The 22,773-nt window shown below is 40.6% G+C and overlaps 1 protein-coding gene and 1 long non-coding RNA gene across 7 annotated transcripts in view; one reads left to right on the top strand and one right to left on the bottom strand.

Annotated features, from left to right (window-relative positions):
- The window catches only part of LOC108116771 (calcium-transporting ATPase type 2C member 1), a 37,387-nt gene extending 16,626 nt beyond the window's left edge, over positions 1 to 20,761 (top strand). The window contains exons 1-5 of one of the 6 annotated variants that reach the window (XM_017228803.2): positions 7,150 to 7,196; positions 7,968 to 8,440; positions 10,770 to 12,483; positions 16,747 to 17,062; positions 17,121 to 18,625. In XM_017228803.2, the coding sequence (XP_017084292.1) occupies positions 8,417 to 8,440; positions 10,770 to 12,483; positions 16,747 to 17,062; positions 17,121 to 17,820 (2,754 nt within the window). In that variant the 5' untranslated portion in view covers positions 7,150 to 7,196; positions 7,968 to 8,416 and the 3' untranslated portion in view covers positions 17,821 to 18,625. The other 5 variants (XR_001772861.2, XR_001772862.2, XM_017228804.2 and 2 more) reach the window with 5 other exon arrangements.
- On the bottom strand, positions 6,336 to 6,910 carry LOC108116773. The gene is made up of 2 exons (XR_001772863.2): positions 6,855 to 6,910; positions 6,336 to 6,747 (listed from the first exon to the last, which is right to left on the bottom strand). It is a non-coding gene; the product is annotated as an uncharacterized LOC108116773 (long non-coding RNA).
- Positions 20,762 to 22,773: the final 2,012 nt, after the last annotated feature.

Here is a 22,773-nt window from a genome sequence, read left to right as displayed (position 1 = left end):
AAGAAGTGCCACACATTTTGAACTGCAGCCTGCCTTTGTCCTCCTCTGAGGAAAGAGTAAGTTGGATGGATGACAACTCCTCTTTCTCTGAAATTGTGCAACCAGTGAACCTTGCAACAGACAAAATTCAGCGCACAGTCAATGCAAGACTGTCACTATTGCTCCGCTTCTATCTCCATTTTTCCTCTCATCTTGGCTTTGTTTTCTGCGCTGTGATACTGAAATGACGATTTGCATATTTACCTCCCCAGAGACACATTCTAGCAAAGCGACGAAGAATCCTCAGAAGGGAGTTGAGGATGGGCGCGGTCGACTTACTCAGACAGCAGTTTCCAACCATAGTTATCAACTTTTTAAGTTGTCGCTCAGTAACACTTTCTATGTGGCATATTTATTTTAAGGACAGATAAATAATCTCTAATTTAAGAATAATTCAATTTTAAGGAAATATAATATGATGCCAAATATTCCATAGAGCTGCAAGAACTACTTTATAAAGAATACTTGTTTGTATTACTTAAAAGTTGCTTCAAGTGGGAATCGTGATTGAGGGTGGGTATCCTCTGGTGAGGTTGGGAAGCAACACCCATTTGTGTGCGACTCCTGGCCTTGCCACCGTGAACCGTCGTCTGTGCATTCCGAGAATGCGACTCCAGGACAAGACGAGACCTCCCGCCTCCCATCTCCCAGTCATGCTGCTCGTCTGTCTTTTCTATCTCGTTGCGGCTCTCGAGTGTCAAAGTGGAGACTGCTCCCCAAGCTGGCATCCCGCTGGAGGCGTTGCAAACTATTGTAATGGCCCTGCCACCCATTTGCCTCCTCAGAAGGAGCTTGTTCTGTTATTCTTTTCAGAGTACACACACATTCGAGCGAGAAAAATAAGGAGTGTAGCAAATATTTGAGTCATTCAAGATTTATTATTTTCTATTACGAACAATACCCATACACTTCACTTGGGGTGCTCCGCGGGAAGATATGCAAATACCAATCGATCGATCAGATCGAGTTCAATCTATTGCTGCTGCTAGTGTCTACTGTCTAGCACAATGTATTTTCACCGATGGATTCGAACAGAAGTGCTCCCCCAGAGCTCTGGCAAACTTCCTGACCCGTGTGATTATGACATTGTGAGTGGAACTGAAAGGGGAAACGTTACTGGGAATTAACCAAGGGTAACTCTCTGTGCAGTCTGAAAGAGACACCCTTATTTCCTCCATCCTTACCGCTCAAGTTCCTTCCTCCGCTTTTAATAAGATTTCTGTTTCGGGGCCAAAAGTGACGGCCTGCATATTTTTAAGGGTTCCATGAAGGAGCTTCCCCACACGCTAGGAGCAGAGATCCAGCGAGGGCGCCTGGGAAATTGGCAAGCGACGTTACCTATATTGGATTGCAAATCAAATTCGCCGCATTTGTTTGGCTTGGCTCGCCTATGCTCGCGAGATTGATTCGATTCCGGAGGAAAAGGGTGTAACTTAAAGACTGGCTGCTTTAACTTGCCAGTGAGCTGCACTTAATGATGCATGAAATGCTGGGTCGCCGCCGTAGGACCTGCGGCATAAACAATGTGCCCGGACGAAGCCATTAGGCTAAGCTGCTTACAAGTCATAAACTATGTGGGTAAGATGGCTATGGGCTGGTTTCTCCACTGTGGCACTGTGGTTCTTCGACCGGGTCTCTGTGTGCATTAAAGTGGCTCTCGGCTTGAACCAATTTTCAATGCCTTGGGCCAAGTAAGTTGCATTTGCGATAGGTTCGCTAATGGAATCGATTCGATGCGTTCCACAAGTCATTAGACGAAACTCAACGGCTGCCTCCAATGAGTTCATATCTCGGCTGTTATCAAAATTTATGGCATTCAAATTTTGCACAGTCATCGCTTCACATCTTTAACGAGACTATTTGCTCATCATTAGCGTTTGTCTCGGCACCTCCTCTTCGAATATTGAATGTTGAATAAAATTTCAGAGTCCTTGAAGTTTTGATCATCGCCCCTCGGGAACTCCCTCCTTTGCCGCCATTAAGCCTGTCATTTTTCGAGAATTCCGCATTTTTCTGTGCACATCCGGCGAGCTCGTTAGAACTCTCCTCCTCTGCGGGAGTTCGAGGCATTGGCTATGCAAACTAACCATTGACCCAGGCTCTCGAGCACGGAGGCCAAGAATAATGGGTGCACTTGCTACCCATTTTTTACGCCCGGGGAGCTCGGTTCCTGACCGTTAAGTAACGCACAGTTTCGGGCCATCGCTTCATGTTACGTGGCTCGGATACGCCCTCAACTTCATCTACGGATTTTCATCGCCATCGTCTGGTCGTCGTCGTCGTCGTCGTCTGGCCAGCTGAGCTCTTGCATTGGAATGATAAATGCGTCCCGTCTAGTGGTCAGTTTTTCAGTCAATCTAAATAAATTATAGCGGGAGGTTTACTGTACTTGAGTAGCTATTTCTAGGGCTGCGCTGGCGAATTTTATATCTGACATCAATTTGTTGGTGAACTATTTCCCTTTTAGAGTTGTATTAAAAATGTTATTATTCATAAAAGTTTATATCCGGAGCTTGTGGGCTTACTTAAAGCTGAATATTGCCTAATCTGTGCAGTTTTTCATACGAGTGGAAGCTCCCTGAACTGCAATAAATATACCTCCAAAATTTGGAGCAAATGAAAACTATTTAGAAGATAGGGATAAGAAGGATAATGCACCGACCAACTGCACACAACTGCAGATAGAGAGCTCATCTAGCAAAACCCTGCATCGTTGGCCATCTGTCGTTCAAGCATCAACTGAAGTGAGATTTCGGGATTGCAAATAGAATTTCGACCAGCCTACACTGATAATTTTTTTAATATAAATCAGTTACAGGGAAGTATAGTTCTAACCTATAGTTATGATAAAGGGCGCCCTCCCCAACTTGAAGTATTTGCTTTATCTGCTTATTAGATTGTCAAAACATTCGAAGAAGTGTGGTGGAAGGGACCTTTGTCTAATCTTGAATTTAAATTGATTATTATTCTTAGGTGCTAAAAAGTTTGGATTAATTCAGTAGATCCTAGGGAACGCCATAAAATTTTTTTAAATCTATCCATATTAATCCATTCATATTTAAATTTTATTTCCTAAGTTAATTAGAAATTTTTAAATGTTCCCTAGCATATGGTTTTACCAAAATATAGAGCTGTTAAAATTACCCGTGCTTACACTATTTAATTTTGAAATTGGTATCACAGTAATAGGTATTTTACAGTCTTCTGTGGCAATCCCCTTCTTGCACAGCAAATAGGCGTATATAGTAAGGATTTGGTTAACTAAACCAACGAAAATGATTTCTGTGTAGTCAACAGCGAGTCTCCGGGCCAAGCTGAAGCCCATGTAGTGAAAATAAACAATTCCGATTTGAGGGTGCTTGATTGCAATTACTGAACTAGAAAATGCATGGCAATTTCCCATAGACGACCAGCGTAGACAGAACCCAGAGAGGAATAGGGCCAGATTATTGGCGAATGTGGGATGCAGCTTAAAGTTCCAATTGATTTTGTGGCAAGCCCATCAGGGTATGATCATGGAATGAAATACTAGTTGAACCATTTCACTACGTGCAATTTCATTCAAATGCCAAAAAGTTCTCTTAACCGTGAGACATGACATACACTTTGAAGCTTTAGCCACAAGGCCAAAAGGCGGTCATGAAAATTAAAATGCCAGGATCTTAGGGGCTGGTATCGATTAGAAATTCGTAAAAGTTTCTGGTAAGTTTTTTAATTCTTTCTATAAGCCGCTTACACAAACTTTCTATTATTCAATGCTCTACTCGTCGTCGACGACCACTCCGATCGCCACGTAATTGATGCCGGAAATTGCTGTAAGCATCGCCCGTGTCGAAAACATTCCCCCTAAATGAGCTCAAACCCCACGAAAGCCATAACCTTTAACGCCGGGTTTGTTTGGGTCCCTCCGAGTAAGCGACGTAAATTAATAGGGAACTCGAGTCAATGCCAACTGCCCCAGAAACCGCAGTTTGTGCACAAGAGGATTCTTGTTGCCGGCTGTCAAGGCTCCATCATTAGTCAACGTTGCTTTCCGCCAAAGGAATGGCTAGGTAAAGCCAGGTTACTGTTGTTATAGTATAAAATAAAACTACACTTACTCTTTATCAATCTCTTTAATATTTTTAAGTAGTTTAATGAACTCAGACATTCCGACATCATCAATTAACGAAAACACTTTGTAAATTTATTCGAAATTACATTTTATATCGAAATATTTAGAATGAAATTATTACATTTTTTTTACCTAGTAAGTAGTTTTAGTGGCTTCGAACCAAGCAATTTAATGGAAATGGTAATTAATTAAAAACTGTCACGATGAAATTTCAATATACATTGTTTAAATAAAACGATTATTTAGCATTTGTGAAAAATACATTTTTTTCGGCAAGGTTTAGGTTTTTAATTTTTTCAAACGAAAGGAAGATGAAGCATTTTCGTCCCGTTTTAGTGCAAACAGGCTTAAATAGACGGCACATTTTAGTGCGAAATTGTAAGTTGGAGGCGCATTCTTAAACAATAAACTTGGTTAAATCAAGAATTCATTAAACATGTACTTGTGCGCGGCAGTATATGAAAATAGCATTTTATGTAAATTTTTTAGTATTTCTACAAAGTAAGCCGAATTCATTAGTAAATCAATCCTATGCAATATGGCTGGACTATTTATAACTTAGTTTATGTGTTTGTCTCGTTTATAATACTTCGTTTATTATTTGTAAAAGCAATTGCAGTAATTTGCGTAGTCATTGGTGATAATCATCAACGACTCAATCATACATTTTTGGCACTCTTTAGTATAAATACTTGAATTAAAGGACCTTAGGGGAACAAGAATGTTGCAGGTACGAACAAAACTATCTGAGTATGAAATTGTTTAAATTTAAGGTGATGTAAGACATCTTGTGGGTGTAGAACATCTATAAGTAGAAATCTCTCTCATACAGACCTAACCATTCAGTTATTGAAAACAGGCTTGGTAATCCGCATCATCTCTATAATCACCTAGTTGTCCTCGCTCACAGCCGCTTATGCAATCCGGAACAAGTCACGCGGATCGGAGGTCTCTGAAAGTGCGATGCGATTGTCTGTGGTCGTCAGTTCGGTGGCAGGTTCCCAAACATTGTAAAGGGTGCTAATGGCCGAGCGATCAGGAAGTCTCACACGCTGTCCGGAGATCATTTGCATATAAAAATCGGAAAGGCAGCGACAACACAATGAACAGGCGTTCCCGAAAATTGCGATCGCTGCAGATAGCGGCTTCGTGTAATTGAGTAATTAGCAGTAGCGAAACAATTGTAATCCAAACCGCCAATAAGCCAAGCATCCGATGGTCTGTGGATCAGTTTCCCATCGGTACTATCATCTGTGTACTAATAGACGCGTGTTGAGCATTTAAAGCAGATGATACTGAGACCTTATAAAACACGTAATTTATTATGGACAAGAAAGGTCAACGCAGTAGAAGTATCACTTCTCTATGAGATACTTGCTCATAAAATGAATGCCGTTCAATGACCAATCAACGTTTTCTTATCATCGCTATAATAATATAATAATTTTCTAATTACCTAATATGTTTTCGTTGAATAAGCTAAACAAACTTCAGTCGCCACTATAAAGCATTTCCTTCGCTTGTTTCTTTTCATAAATTTCTTTAAGTTTTTTTTTCAAATATTTCACATACATATATTTTACATGCATTATTGCTTCGAAGCAGGTCGTCAATGCAAAAAATAACAATCATTATTATTTAGTTACTAAATAAGAAAAATACTTCTAGCGTATCATCTTAAAACGATATGTTCACATTTATAAAAATATTTTTTTAATAATTTTTATACTTTTTAATAAATATTCTCATTATTTTTAAATTATTTGTATACTTTTTTTTTTTTACTAAATATTTAAACGATTTTAAACTTGTAAAAAGTTGATTCCATCCCTTCTTTATTGCAATTTAAAGAAAAGATTAGAGGTTTAATTCATTAGAAATTTTTACATTGAATCTCTTGTTTAGTTACCAAAAACCTACAAAAATTCTACGCACCTTAATTTTACAAAATTTAAATCATTCCTTTATAATATTTAAGTCTCTTCACAAAGCTGATGCTAAAGGTTAAGTTACGTGATTTGATAGCAGAATATCTTTTGTCATTGAACACATCAAGGCAGAATCAAAAATCTATACAAAATTATGTGTATAAATAAAATGTCAATTTGCTTACAAAAACATGTATAATGTAAAAATACCAAAAAATTAAACAACAGTACAAAATAAATATCAATTCAATACGTGGGCGTACATCATGTTTTATTTATCTATACCATTATTATGTTCTACTTCAATTGTTATGAATAGTTATAAGTGTGTTCAAATGTTAATCAATAAATAAAAAAATATTACAATTTGTTAACAATTCGTAGAGCATGTTTTTATGAGGTACTTTAGTTTGTGCTCTTCAAATGAGTTTCGCTTCAAATCAGAAAACACGAGATGTTTCAACTCCAATTTGAACTTGACCCACACAGGTACATGAGTCCAGTAATAACAGAGCAGCGGCTACATCTAATTGGAATGGTTGCTCTCTGGCTCTCGTATGCCTTTTGCGCCATAACAGCACCGTCCGTGCTGTTAGTGGTGCTACACTGCTCTTGATCGCACGCTCTCAGTCTGTACACGTCGCTCGATCACATTCGTCATTTTTGCTGGAACAAAAATATCGGGAAACAAATAAGTGAAACAAAGCAATACGCTTTTCGTGAATAGAAACAGTCTGTGTTCCATGTGACACAATTACTTAACTCCCCCTTACCCCCCGCAAGCTATCGCGTGAGTTGAAAGAAGACTGAGAATGCCCGCGCCTGTTAGTGTCTGCGTCCCTCTTTTACACTCTCGTGAATTGTTTGCGGCACTCTTGTGTGTTGTTGTGTTTTTTATCGTGATTGTCGCCTGTTAGTTTGGTTTTATTTTATCTGCCGCCTTCTTCGCCTGTCCACATCTCTGTTGTACGAGTAACTGGCGTTGCTCCCACCCACTTATTACCATCCACCTCCCGCTTCGCAGATCATTCAATTCATTTTCTAACAACCTGCCCCGATAACTGCTTGTTCAGTCGTGCTCCGAACTTCCGACGCAGCGATCATAAGCCAACTCCGTACGATCCCAGATCAGTGTTCCGGTGAAAGTATCCAGTGCGAAATCATCGTGTCTTGGGACATATCAAAGTCAGCCAAGTATAGGAAGGCATTGAATCTTGGCCACGTTATCGATTTTCTAACAAGCTGCAGAAACTGGCACACAATTCTTCAGAATTCTTTGCCAGACGGAGTCGCCTCCAATGGAAGAATTCTCCCGTCGATTTTCAAAGCGACTACAGTGGACACTGGTTAACTCGAAAAATGCTAAATGTTACATTTTTAACAAACATATTTCCCATTTTCTTTTTTAATTTTCTAAAACCAATTGGCGACTTCATCATCAATTCAATGCTTAAGGAGATTCAAATTAAAAAAAAAAAACGTTTAAGAACTAAAATAATGTAAAGTGCTGAGTACGGTTAGCGAGTTACTGCTTACCAATATCCACTGTTAAGTTATTTTTTGCCTTGCGGCGGAATTTTCTGCGTAGCCCAACTTGTGCATACGGTTGTGGTCAACATAATATCTCCGGGCTATAAAAATTATATTACCCACTCACTTAATAGTTAAAAGTAATATTAATTTCAATTCGTTTGTAATGTGATTATATGATTTTACTTCTCTGAGGAAAGATGTGTTAATAATTAAGAAAATTACACAAAACTTTAATTCCTTGTTCATTTGTACTCTGTGCTATTGTGCTATATGTGCTATTATTTTGACCGCAGCTGTGTGCCTATAAATGTTAGACGTCTTTTGTTTTTACAATTCTTTGCCGAAAACTGAAGAAATGGGAATGGAGTATCGATTGCTGGTGCTGTCAACAAACCGTTAAAAGATTTAAAAATTCATTATCGATTCGCGGATTGATTTCCCCTTTTGACTGCTAAGAAGTGTTACAAATATAGATAACGATACTTGACAATGAGAATTCTTACTGGTTGACTCGGAACTGGGCGATCTCAACCAGCTGTAATACAGGAAACACTCACTCCGTAAAGCTCCATTGCCGAGCTAAGCGCACGTACCATGTGCGAAGTGCTATTTGTGACAGGCAAACTTTAGTATTCATGCTCACATCTCGTTCGTGACCGAAAAGATAGAACAAGCTACAGCCCGGGCCCAGAATCGATTGGCGTGCATCCACGAACGCGAATTGGCGAGAGGGTCAAAAGGTACCCACCCTCGCGCTAATGATAAGAATTCGTCCCATCGTAGTCGTTTCTGTTCCACCAAAATGATAGTCATCAATGCCTTTGACGTAAGTGGTTCCCACTAACTTATATATGTACATTCATATATTCATACTGTGCTCATTCACAAATACCTTTGTGTGCACATATGCTTGGGTTGTTGTGGGTTTGGAGGTGGCTGTTCGTTTTTAAGTAAATGTTCACTGGCTGTCCGGGGAGAGTATGCTAATTATAATGAGTTCCTATCCTTCCAGAAGCCCTGAAAGATGCTCAGAGCTAGGCGCACCATTAGTATTTTTATTGAGGAGCAGGTACAGAGTATTATTCGTATAGTAAGTCCCCGACTCGGATCAGAACTAGCTTGCGTTTAGGATGGGAATTTCCATCGGTTGGTAGTTGATGTTCTGCCTTGACTTTTGCATTGCTAATCTGAGCCGACTTCATAGCTCAAGACTTGGTTGCAAATGAGTTAAGCGGGGCTTATATAATTTTTTTTTAGATCCCCTTACACACCACGTGAAGTCTATCCGGTTTTCTGGGAAGGGACTGCCTGGTACTGAGCTATTATCTCGTTTGGAGATATGGTTAATGTGGGAATTTAGGAAGGTACTAGCCAGTCTCCTACCATACCGGAATTTTAGGGTACCAGACTTCTAATCACCGCGGCTCCCTTCTATAATATGCCAATCACGTTTCGCAACTTTTTTTCGAATGTTTGCGCGAGAGCCATCAATTTAAGTGCACAATTCCACTTTACACAGCCCTATCTATTTACCTTTCAAAAAGCGACAACTGTGAAAAATTTTTTGTGCTCGGCATTTGAATACACAAGCCCAAAAAGAGAATATTGCCGCCTCAGGGTGCGGTGATGAAAGAACGAGAGGGCCACAAACACACAAGCCACTACAGTTTGAGACATGAAATTGGGACGAGTTGTTGGATAGTTCCACGAGGAAGGCTTTTCTTACTGAAGACAGACAAGCTGCAGGCAGTTTCCGTGCCATGATAGTAGTATTCAGCTATTGGTTGGTTTAATTGGTTAGGCCACACATTATAATAACACTGATGATATTTAATAATTCTACACCAGCCTTTATTCCATTTGGTTCCATTTCACAAAGTTCTAATTGAAAACTGAAAAAATTATAAATTATAAAAGCCACAAAAGCAGGGTTTTTTATAATGATGCATGAAGCTTTGCCAAATTAACTAAAACAAACCTCCCCCTTCCATCCTAATGATTCATAATCATTGTATTCTCTGAATCCGAGATATAAATGAAAATTTAATTGGTCTAACTAGAATTCATGATAAAAAGCAGGGCTTACATAAAAAGTCTTTGACTTTGAAGACAGATTAACTCCTCTCTCTCTCTTTTGGACTTGTAAGGAGAAGTGGGAAAGGGCTTCAGAGGAAAGAGCTCTATCCAATGATATACTCAAAAATTAAAAACTGCTTTTAAGAAATTACTTTTATCCACTGTTTTAGTTTCTTGATAGCTTTTTGCAGTTGTTTAAGTTTGATTCGGTGATATGATTCATACAAATCGATAACTTTTAATCTGAGCTTAGGAGCTTAGCGGTTAAACGATAGTTCAATCGATCAAGAATTGGGCTGACCATGTCATCTTCAATCCTAATTTTTAATCCTTAATCCTTACCTTTTGATTAGCTTTATAAGTTCGAACAATAACCGACATTGAACACAAGAAAATGTGCAGAGGCGTCGACATTTGGATCTATGGTAAAAACGAGAGAAAAACAATTGAAAGGATAGTCAAAAAAAGGTATACATTTTTGCAATGGAAACAGATTATTTCGCCAAATAATTTTGATAGCGGAGGAGTTATAATCTTAAAAAAAAAATGTTATATTTTTTCTTATCAATTAATAGTTTTTTCGTCACAAAATTTGATTAAGTGACATTTTTCCCGTTTTTTCAAGAATAATTCACTTATTATACGGTTGACCAAACTTCCTTCTGATAGTAACTTCTCTCTTTTCTTTACACCCTTCCACTCGGAAAGCAGATAACTAACACGAAAAAGGCGATTTGGTAGGGGTGTCTCAGCGGGTATCCTGCCAGACTATGTGAAACTTCAAGAAGGATGATAAACTTGTTGACAACTGCAAATTAGCAAGAGCTCAGTGGGGTAAATGCATGTTGTTGGCCAATGAGCTTGTTATCAGGAATAATGCTAAGTGGACGTGGGAATAAAAAAATGGGAGTTTGGGTTTTGGGAATGGTGGTCAAGAGTTTATTAAGTAAATTCGCTTTGTTACTTTTTGCATGCGCAGACACCCTGATTACTATATGCAATAGAAATGTAATCAATTACCTCAAACCATTCTGATGTTTTCAAAGTTTAGACTTAACAATTCTATTCTCTCTCCCCAGACGGGCCTGACCCTCACACCCGAAATGCTGTTATCCACCTCGGAATCATCGACCCACAGCGCCTCCGAGGTCGCCGGACGACTGCAGGTCGACGTGCGGACTGGTCTCAAATGGACGGAGGCCAAGTACCGGGCTAAGATCATCGGGCACAACGAGCTTCTGCTCGTGGCAGAGGACCCCACCTGGAAGAAGTACATAGAGCAGTTCAAGAACCCGCTCATTCTGCTCCTTCTCGGCTCAGCCCTAGTGTCCGTTATTATGAAGCAGTTTGACGATGCCGTAAGCATAACCATCGCTATACTTATCGTGGTCACGGTGGCCTTCATCCAGGAGTACCGCTCCGAGAAGAGCCTGGAGGAGCTGAAGAAGCTGGTGCCACCCGAGTGCCACTGCCTGCGCGAAGGTCGTCTGGATACCTTTCTGGCACGTGAGCTGGTTCCCGGAGATATTGTGCACCTCAATGTGGGCGATCGGGTGCCCGCCGACGTGCGCCTCTTTGAGGCCGTAGACCTGTCTATCGACGAGAGCAGCTTCACTGGCGAAACGGAGCCAGCGCGCAAGATTACCGACTTGCTGCTGAACAACACGAACGTAAAGGACCACAGCAACATGAAGAACATTGCCTTCATGGGTACTTTAGTGCGGTGTGGAAACGGCAAGGGCATAGTGGTCAGCACTGGAGAGCGGAGCGAGTTCGGCGAAGTCTTCAAGATGATGCAGGCAGAGGAGGCTCCAAAGACGCCCCTGCAGAAGTCCATGGATATACTGGGCGCCCAGTTAAGCTTCTACTCTTTCTTGATTATTGGCGTCATAATGCTGCTTGGCTGGCTACAGGGAAAGCCGCTCTCGGAGATGTTCAACATCAGCGTCTCTCTGGCCGTTGCGGCCATTCCTGAAGGCCTGCCTATCGTGGTAACAGTAACTCTAGCACTAGGCGTGATGCGGATGGCTAAGCGGAATTCTATTGTTAAAAAGCTGCCCACTGTAGAGACCCTGGGGTGCGTAAACGTCATTTGCTCTGACAAGACGGGCACCTTGACCAAGAACGAGATGACGGCCACGATTATTATTACTTCTGACGGATACATGGCGGACGTTACAGGCGCCGGCTACAACGACCAGGGAGAGATCCACATTCGCCATTGCAACAACGTGGAGATGGCCAAGACCAACATCACGAACCTTCTAGAGATCGGGGCGGTCTGCAACAATGCGTACATTCAAAATGGTACGCTGCTAGGCCAGCCCACCGAGGGAGCTCTCGTGGCGGTGGCAATGAAGAATGGCATGTACGCCACTGCCGAGAACTACGTTCGAATTCAGGAGTACCCCTTCAGCTCGGAACAGAAAATGATGGCTGTCAAATGCATCCACAAATACAACAACAATAAAGAGGAGATCTTCTTCGCCAAAGGGGCGCTGGAGACGTTGCTGCCGCAGTGCACTAAATACCAGTTCGGCACCCAGACGGTTCCACTGACCAAGCAGAACGAGGCTGAGTTCCTAGCCGAGGCGTACGAGATCGGGCGCAAGGGCCTCCGAGTTCTGGCACTGGCCAAGGGCCGATCCATGCAGGACCTGGTCTACTGCGGTCTGGTCGGCATCACTGACCCACCGAGGCCCCTTGTGCGGGAGTCTATCGAGATGCTGATGCAGAGCGGAGTGCGAGTAAAGATGGTCACTGGAGATGCACAGGAAACGGCCTTGGCCATCGGTGAGTTTGCTTTGTTTTCCCATTCAATTGACCAGTATCACGATAGTTATACGGATAAAGCTTTTCCTTGGATTCCTTAGCAACCTTAGAAGGCCCTTCTATAATCATGACGTTTAGGTGTAGTCAAAACTGAATTGTAGAGTCTTTAAGTAGCTTCTTCGTCTGGCTATGTAATCCACAAACTGTTGGCCTTAGGAACTGCCGAAACTATGTAAATAAATTTGTCCAGGCCGCATAATTAAAAGTGGGAAGGCTCGTTCCTGGCATCCACTATGCCCCTTTGACAAGGAAAAATTTATGTTTCACGAGAAAAACGAGTATTCGGAAGCGGATGTATGAAGTCCAAACTCCGCCCATGGACAAGGACATGTGAGCGAGTGAAGAGTTCTGCTCAAGGGATTGAGCTCTGCATTGGAGTGAGTGCCACGCAGTCTTGTAGTATGCAAACATAATTAATTAACCATGGGCCAGTGGCCAGAGTTTCAAGTTTTCCAGCTCAAGAAGCTATTCTTGCGAGAAATTCTATTTAGAAACGTGGGTTAGTTGCGTTCAAAAGTTTTCCACTCAAAGTAAAGGAGTCTCACTTTCGAGAAATAGGTCCCAGGGTAGCCTCCGATATATGTTACCTACCTGCTAGTAAAGAGTATTTTAATGTCCTGAGGTACAGACTTAAATATTCAACTCGTTTGGTATTGGGAAATCAAAAAGTTCAACTTGCTGAGCGAGAAGCAGGCAAATACAAAGCCAGCTCGCCAAATTGAAAAAGATAGCGGACAAAAAGACTGTAGAAAAAAGGGAGATAGGAAGGGAAGTCAATCTCAGGTAGCTGGTTCCTTTGGTGTTCAATGGTGAAGCAGCCGCCCCAAGTAAAACATCCTAAAATGCAGGAAAGAGTAAAGAACGGAATACAGCTCCGACATCGTCCTCAACAGACAGAGATAATTAACTGAGACCGCCATCTCCGCGCAGCTACATCTATCTATCACAGACGCTTCATCGTCTGCATGATGCTCATCATTTGCGCTTCTGCGGCGGGCAGAAATCAGCATCTGCATAGACGATGTATTAGGGCTTTCCCCATGAAAAATAAAGCAAATCAACATAGTTGGCCTCTTCTATGAATTTGATTTAAAATATTTCTTTTTTAGATGTTCTTCTAAACGTAGATGGACTTTGATTCAACACTCTCTGACCCTAACATTCGCCTGATACTTTGTTTATTATTATCCGTCATATTAAAGCTACCTATTTGCTAGTTGTTTTTGGTGTGCAATGTTCCTAAGTCTGTAAGGCTTAGCTTGCTGATTAGCTAAAGTTCTTAATTGGTATTACCTAAATTCTTTCAAAGGGTGACCATATATATATAGTCCGGAAATCACTCCGAGTTTCTCCGCCGTAATACACATCCAATTAGCGAAGTGCATTTTGGAATGCACTCCGGAATCGGCAAAATAATCCTGCATGTTGATTGCGTGTGGATGTCGGTAATCTTTCCCATCGCCATGAGTTGGAGGAAACAAATGGGGGAGCAGGGGGTCGGCAACCGGTCGAATGAAATCCTCACGTACATGAACTCGTTTAACAAACTGGAGGAGCATCATCCAGCTTCCAAAGGCGATATTCGGCAATGCGAATGCAAATGGCACTAGCAGAGAAACTTTCTTGACGGGTTCATGAGCTGTACGAGGCATTCAATTACCAAATGAGACCTTGTACACTTTTGCCTGTTTTTTAAAACATTGTGCACAATTTTACGTGCTCACTCGTTCACACTCCGATGCCCAGCGGGGTTGATCTGGATGGCTTGGTTCGGCTTTCAAAGTGGTAAACATAATGCTTGTTGCTCAGTTTTAGGCGCTTGACATACTCGTATTCATAAACTTTGCAGCAACTTTTGCTTTCCGGGTCACCCAGGACTCTGCCTGCTTTCGGCTTGCGGTTGTGCTGCGCTTTGTGACAATTTCATAAGCTCCTTAGCTCCCTTTTTGTTATTTCTTTCTCCCCGCTCAGGCAAAATTTTTTCTGCAACATATGCAACGACACGAACATGGTTTGCTTAGCGGGCTCAAAGCAAAGTTTGCCAGTTTCATTTTTGTACAAGTTGTTCGTAGATTATGCTGAATTCCCAACTTCAGTATATAATCTTCTAATATTCCCATAAGTTTAGAGTAATTTAAGAATTAGGATTTTCAAATCACTTTAATGACTGAGCAGAGACTGTTTCTCAATGTGGAAAAACTTATTTAAACTTGCAAATTAATTCGCTTTGGGTGCAATCACGGAATGCGGACAAAGACAGCGCATCTAAGGCTGTTCCAATGTCAGCAAACATTGTGCAATCAGATTGTAACTTTGTTGACAACGAATATTCATGAAAAGAATTATGTGATGTTTCACTATTTACATATTCAATTTTTTCTGTGTATTGTGACAAGCCAAAAATTGTACGCGGAGCTTTAGATTGTTTCCGGCAGTCGCTTAGCTGTCATCAGCAGAAATTGAAAACCGAATCGGAAGTGCAGTTTTCCTTGACGTGGATGCCAGGCAAACGCCGAAGCCCGTGTGCCCTATCTCCAGCCCGATGACCCTGGTACTGGAGCGTAAAATTGGAAAGAAATGATTCACTTTGTGGTCAATGGCGCATCCACGATGCGCTGGCACAGATATGCCATTAAAAATGCAATTTTAAATCAAATTTAATAGTGCATTGCCAGTTATTTCATTGATTGAGATAACTCGTCAGATAAAGTCGTTCAAACCAATGAAATAAAGGAAAGGCACCTATTAGTCAAATTTTCCCGATATATCGACTAGAAATAGCAAATAACGATCATTACTAAAACATTGTAATATCTTATCCTTGATTGAGTGATCCAAATATTAAAGAAATGACAGTATTTAGTAAATAATGTGAGATACTTTATGGATTCATACTGTCACAATGACCAGAGCCCCGCCGATCTGATTGCTTCTAAAGTTTCTGATATTTAACCTGACGTTTGAAAGGGCAGTCGGAAATGGCTAGCACATATACAATATACTTTTCTCTAGAGAGACGTCTCTTCCAAACTATGATGCCCAAAGCCGTATTCCACAACCCTTTGAGCGGTTAAACATCCAGGCATCCGAAATAATGGCGATCATGGTAGATCGGGTTGGTTTAAACTGGCACCAAGGCGACCGACGTCTGCAGGATACTGGCTCCTCACTGGCTGGGGTACCGTGCAAGGAGACTGGGGGCAGACCGGGAAACAACCACGAACTGAAACATTCCCGGGAGACCCTAATAACAGGGAAGTGAAGGCCAGATAGCGACGCTGCTGCTGGCCACCTCTGTAATTTCCTGCAGCAACTCGGTGGCGGGCTGCTTTTAATTGTCTGGGAACCAAGCGAATAGGGATCCAAGTCGCTGAATGCGTTTTAATTACGTCTTCTTTTGCTCATTTTGCCGCGCATCTTTCCATTCGGCCTGTTTCCACCCTGTTGTTTTTGTTGCAGATTGTTATTATTTACTTCAGCGCACTCCGGCTAAAATTATGTACAAACAGTACAAACCCTCGGATAGCATAGACGCAGTGCTCGGTACGCGGAGGACAAATACGCGGGCGCCATAATGAAAAATGGCGACGCGACTTCTCGCAAAAGTTCTCTTGGCGCTATTGTTGGTCCTTTCTCCTGCAGCTGCTGCCGGCAATTGTGCGCACTTCATAAACGCGCTCGAGTACAAAAAGAAAGGAGGCAGGAAATGGTATTGGGAGGCGGGCTGGGAAGGTGGATGCTCCATCCTAAGTTTTTAACTTTATTGCTTGGGTTTCAATGGAATTTTAGAGGAGCAAACAACTCTTTACCAGCACACCCAACAAATTAACAATTGTTTTTGAATTTTCTTCGGGGACTAAGATCCAAGTCACTGGGTTCAAGCTGTGCCGGCACACACGCGACTCTTGGCGTGGCCCTCCTCCTCATTCCACTTCGTGGAACTTCAGCCTGTTGCTTGATGTACTTCAGCGCCAATTGCTTGGAAAATGCAATGAAAGGCGATTAACTTGGCTGCCTTGGCATAAGGAATCGTCTGTGGTGCCAGGTGAACGGATTACAAGACCTTAGAAGTGAGCTCCAAGGACGGAGGAAGTTCGTTCGTTCAATTTGTTTGAAACAACACCTACCATCAACCCATTGCTCTGACATTGTTTCGATTGAATAATACTATGCATTCTGTATTTGTCTACCGCTTTTTACGTAATTTATTTTCCCTATTTCCAGCGAATCTCATCGGCATCGATACAATACACCACCAGACGCTATCCGGCCAAGAAATCGATCAAATGAACGAGCACCAACTTGACAAGGTGGCCAACAACGTGAGCGTCTTCTACCGCGTATCGCCACGCCACAAACTGGAGATAGTGAAGTCCCTGCAGCGCACCGGGAACATAGTCGGCATGACAGGCGACGGAGTGAACGACGGAGTGGCTTTGAAGAAGGCGGACATCGGCATTGCAATGGGAAAAAACGGCACGGATGTGTGCAAGGAGGCGGCAGACATGATTTTGGTCAATGATGATTTCCACACCATTATGTGAGTACACTAATTGGACTGTTAATAGTCTAGCCGTGCTGAATTTCTTCCCTTGCAGAGCCGCCATCGAGGAAGGCAAGGGCATATTCTACAACATCCGGAACTTTGTGCGTTTTCAGCTGAGTACATCTATAGCAGCCCTGGCCCTCATAGCCCTGGCTACTCTAATGGACATTGCCAACCCGCTGAACGCCATGCAGATTCTGTGGATCAACATTATAATGGACGGTCCGCCGGCACAGTCTCTGGGCGTGGAGCCCGTGGACCATGACGTGCTGAAGCAAAAACCACGCAACGTTAAGCAGCCCATGATCACGAAGTCCGTAGTGGTGAATGTTCTGCTAAGCGCAAGCATAATAGTCCTGGGCACGCTGTGGGTGTTCCAGCGTGAGATGGCCGACGGGACGCTGGGAAAGACCAAGCGGGACACGACAATGACCTTCACTTGCTTTGTGTTCTTCGACATGTTCAATGCACTATCCTGCCGCTCGCAGACGAAAAGTGTGTTCACCATCGGTCTTACCACCAACCGCATGTTCCTGCTGGCCGTAGCCTTTTCGATCATTGGACAAATGCTGGTCGTCTACTTTCCGCCGCTGCAGATGGTTTTCCAAACGGAAGCCCTCACACCGTACGACATCTTCTTTCTGGTCTCTCTCACCTCCTCCGTGCTGGTTGTTTCCGAGATAAAAAAGTGGTTCGAGCGCACAATGGAGCGAAAGATGTACAGCACCCGCTCTGAACTGGACTTCGTATGACAAAACGCAAGCGCTAGAGAAGATTTGCACCCCAAAGCCGAGTAAATTAAATAACTAAACAAAAAAACCCATAAAAAAAGTAAAACTATGCCAAAACAAGCGAGGAGCGTGGCGAATTTCAGCCAGAGAGAAGCAAAAGCCGGAACAGGAACCAGGAGCAAGGAGCAGCGTGTGTGTGTTTACTTTGACATTTGACTCGACCAATTAGCAACAAATTAACTCACAGTGTGGGTTTTGACCAGATTGTGCGTAGCAGGGATTTTCATATTTTCGACGTAACCTTCTAGGTTGGTTCTTTGCTCTCTGTAACTTTTGCATTGTTCCATAAATTGCGAAGAGTTTTGTTTTATTTTAGTGAACTGTATTGTATTGTGTTTATTATGTAAGTAGACAATTCGTGTTTAGAACTATTCTTTTTCGTTCGCTTTGTACAACTTAATTACAGATGCTCACCTATTTGGAACAAGTCCCCAAAACTATTGATATCTCAGCGTCCAGCGCACAAAATTTACTAAATTATCAAATTTTCATTTACTTTCTATTTCCATTCTATCTGTAAGTGCTGCTCTAGTTTTAATGCTCATCACGCAAATGAAGTCAATTCAAAGTGTTTAATAATCTACAAAAATGTCAGCAAACAGCAAAACAGTTTAATGTGATATTATTTTAAGCACATAACCCAGATCATTCCACAAGTGGGCGGAGTGCCAATTTTGAATTTATGTTTATTTGCATCTCATCTTGTGGAACCAAATATTTTAATTTTGAAAAATAAAACTTAAACTGTAAAGAACTTGCACACCAATTTCTGATTATCACAGATCTTACCTCTTCTCCCCGCAGCGAACAAACTGGATTGTAAATCAAGTTATCGGTTTCCTGAATTCGATTAAGTTCAGCGAATGAATGCTTTCATCAACTACGTCTCGGCCAAGATGAATCGATACAGAGTGGATGTGGGTCAAAGTGGGTGTGGAGAGATGGAAGCTAAGCAAGGCGTAGTGAAATTAAACATGGTTTTTTTTGTAACATTGATAAATAATTTATTCGGTATTTGAAAAGCAAGCAATCAGTTTTTGTAAAGCAAATCTGAGCTCTAGCGCGTTAGCAGATAAACAATTTTGACAAAATCACCTCTGTTTTATCAATAAATGGAGAGTGAAGATGGATCGACAAAAGATTTTTAGAAACTAAAAGCATTTTATTTCATATTTAAAGATTTCATGCGTTGATAGTTAGTGTTGTTTCGGATAAACTCACTTTCTGTCACAATAAATAAAGCACCTTACCAAATGAAAAATCTCACCAGAAAAACAGCACCAGATTACTCAAATGTAAAGTAATTTACGAAACTACGTTTGTATATTTAGTTGAAATGGTATTCATGATAGTATGGATCATTCAATTAACAAAATTGCAATATCAGGGTTGAATGTAAAACAGATGCAGCACGTTAAATAAAAGACAAAACAAATAAATTTGCGAATCAAGAGAGTTGTAGTCAACATTAGGCATCTCAAGAGAATATAAATGCATTTTAAATATATTAAACGGAATATTACTCAATAGAATACCATGAGTTGACTCAATTATTTACTTAAACTCTACAAATATCAAAGACATTCTATTCATATCATAACTCAGAAGTCTAAGACCCATGAAGCGCATTTCACTTACGACTATATAGAACACATTTCACTAATTCACTAAGGCATATCACATAATTTGTCGGTCTGTTTTCGATCAACCAACCTCTGCTGCAAAGACATCTTCATAGTCTTCATTATTTTGTTGAATGTGATTTATCTTTTCGCCGCTGATTGCAAATAATGGACCAATCAATGAATTATTTACTTGATCACACACATTAAGATCAGACTAGCTCTACACTGACGCACCCTCATATATCAAGGCAAGAAAAATTAAAAAAAAAAATGAAAAATGTAGAAACCAAAAAATATGAAAAAAATATATAATAATTTAATGAAAAGAGGCTCTTTAAACAGAGCAAGCAATCAAAGGCTCATTACAATAACCACGCATGAAGGCATACTAAAAGCAAATCATACAAAAACACACAGAACTACACCCACACAATTCACTGACATCTCATCCACAATGGTAACAATAATTAGGAACTTAAGCATATTTATTAATAGTAAAAAGTACATGAATGTCTGAAGGAATAATATAAATTGCACCAAACATTATGAAAATATTAGTGAAAACAGGTATACCTTAATTTATGGAACTTAAACTACACTACTCACAGTTTAGTATACGTGGAGTCCGAAATCGGTCCTTGCGATACACAATAATTTATAATGATCGATTATACTAATACTAAACGAATTCTTAACCAAAGAAAATGCATTCAACGTCTATGAATAAATGTGTGCCCCTTAAATATGTAAGTGTAAATGTTTACCAATCCCGGTTAAATCTGTATCTCCTAAATATGTTGCATACTTTCAGCATCTTCGAAAAACAGTTTCAATAGAGTCCGCTTAAAAGGAATGTACAAACTAAAGACAAGCTTACACTTTCGTTCAACACTCTTTAAAAACCTTACCCAAAGAAATTAACTATAACTATCTGTGCTATTAAATGTAAGCTTTAAGAATATATATATATATATAGATAAATACCGAGCATAATGAAAACATTCATACATATTTCGGAAGTATTTGGTACTCTGCACTAGACACTATTGAATTTAAACTTTCATTATTGTGTTTTATGAATGCCACCTTTTACCAAAGTAAATACGAGAATTATCTTAACTCAATTCATGATTTCGTAAATCGAATAACAATGGGGCAAAATCTTAAATGTAAAACGAATTATGCAATGGTAACAATACTAATATATTTAATATTTATCTGCGAAATATCGCGAAACAAATATTTACTAAATATAATAAACTTTATGTAGTACATAATTACTAGCTGATTGTCAATGGTTGGGGCAGGGGACTTAATCACTTGCATAGTTAATCACTATTTCTATGCCAGTCTCCATCAATTGCACGCTTAATTTACAGATTTATTTATTTATCTAAGGCTAACAATTAGTTAAAACTAAGAGCCAACATTTGGCTAAGAGCAATAGCTCAGCTCGGCTAAAATCGGAATATGGCTTTTTTAGATTTAAACTATGTATATATACAAAATATTATGGTACAAGGGCTTACTATTTGCATTATATGTACGAAATATGTGATTTACTTAAATTTGGGAGGTGATACCTGAGATGTCTAGAAACTTAAGAACGTTTAAAGAGTATTTATCTGTTGGGTTAGCTATTGCGGTGAATGGATCTGTATTTTGGAGGAATAGGGATCTTTGCGTGAAGAGGTAGGGGCAGGTACAAAATATATGGTGGATGTCAATCTGGGCGCAAGCTGTTCTTCGATCTGTCAAGATAGTGGGCGTTTTAGGTATGTGTGGTCTAGTCTGAAAGGGGTTATAATGATTTGTTCTCTTCTGTTTAGGGCAGAGTTTTTGTGGGGTTGAGTAGTCGTTGACAGGTTTAGTATTTCTTGGTACCAGGCGGAGGTGCGTAGTTGTGACTGTTTTTCTAGAAGGAGTGATTTTAAAAAATGGGATATGTCGTTAAGGTTCAGGTTGGGGTGTAGGTTACGGGGAATTTGGTAGCTCGTTTGGCTGTATTATCAGTTTTATTATTGCCTGTAATACCCATGTGACTGGGGATCCAGATAAGCTTAATTTTTGGTAAGTGTTCGATGACCATATTTCGAACAAGGGTTGGGTAATGTTAATGGTTAAAATAGCGTAAACTGAGGAAAGGGATTCGGTACAGATGGCATATTAGTCTGGCAACTTCGCGCATATGTGTATGTCTTCCTGGATTGCTACAATCTCACTCGATTATACCAAGCAGAACATAGGTAGGAGTATTTTTTATTGTTTCACATTCGCTTGTTATGCTGAAGGTGGTTATTCCATCGGGTTTAGATCCATCTGTGTATACGGAGTTATGGTTGAAATAGGATGACTTGAGGGAGTGGAAGAGTTGTTGGAAAACGATTTGGGGAATGGTATTTTTATTGTACTTATAGAGGGAGGTGTTTGTGGCTTTAATGATGTTGAATTTTTTGGAGAGTTTATTTTTTTGGGAGAGTTGGGATAGAATGGGAGTTGCAGATTTTTATTATTAGATCTTTGGTACTGGGATATCTATAGTTTCTTTTTTGGGGTTTGATGAGAGTTTTTAGGTGAATATCTTTGGACTGGGAGAGGGTTTTGGAGAGTTTACCGGTAAGAAAGACTCTTTTTTGCTCGATGGTGTTGATGCCCGACTCAGCCAGTAGGTTGTTTGTTGGCGTTTAGCGGATGCACCCAGGAGGTTGAGTTGAGATATGGGTGCCCAACCATAAATGAGGAGGCAGAAGTCAATTTTAGACACTATAATGGATTTAACTATTTGGACAAGACTTGTTGTATTGATATTAGAGAAAAGAGGTGTTTGACAATGCCAAGTGGTTTAGTGATCTCAGATATAAGTTTGTTAATGTGTGACGTCCAATTGTATTTATGATTGATGGTAAGGCAAAGTTTTTTTAAAGTTTGTGTGCTGGGAATAATGGTACCGCCTGAGAATATCTTAACATTGCAGTTGTGTTTGCGGCAGATGTGGATTTGACATTTTTCTACAGAGAGAATGAAGCCACATAGACATAAAGTTTTTGATGTAGTGTATGATTTGGGTTTACGTAAATGGGGCTATATGAGGATAGGACAAGGCTAAGTTTAAATGATTGGGGGATGTGGGAAGAGAGAATGCTGTTAAAGTGGTTGACTATTCTAAGTTTTACAGGGACAGGAAGGTTTTTGATCATGGAGTAGGAACTTCTGTCAAGGCCTGATTGATATCCGTAGTAAAACTACGGATAGAAGGCCTTTTTGCTTCTCTGACAGCCATTTTGAGTTT

Source organism: Drosophila eugracilis, unplaced genomic scaffold (genome assembly GCF_018153835.1).
Source record: "Drosophila eugracilis isolate 14026-0451.02 unplaced genomic scaffold, ASM1815383v1 contig_2154, whole genome shotgun sequence".
Taxonomy (NCBI): Eukaryota; Metazoa; Arthropoda; class Insecta; order Diptera; family Drosophilidae; genus Drosophila; species Drosophila eugracilis.
Note: the sequence above shows the minus strand (reverse complement) of the source record. Positions and strands in the feature narration are given on the sequence as shown.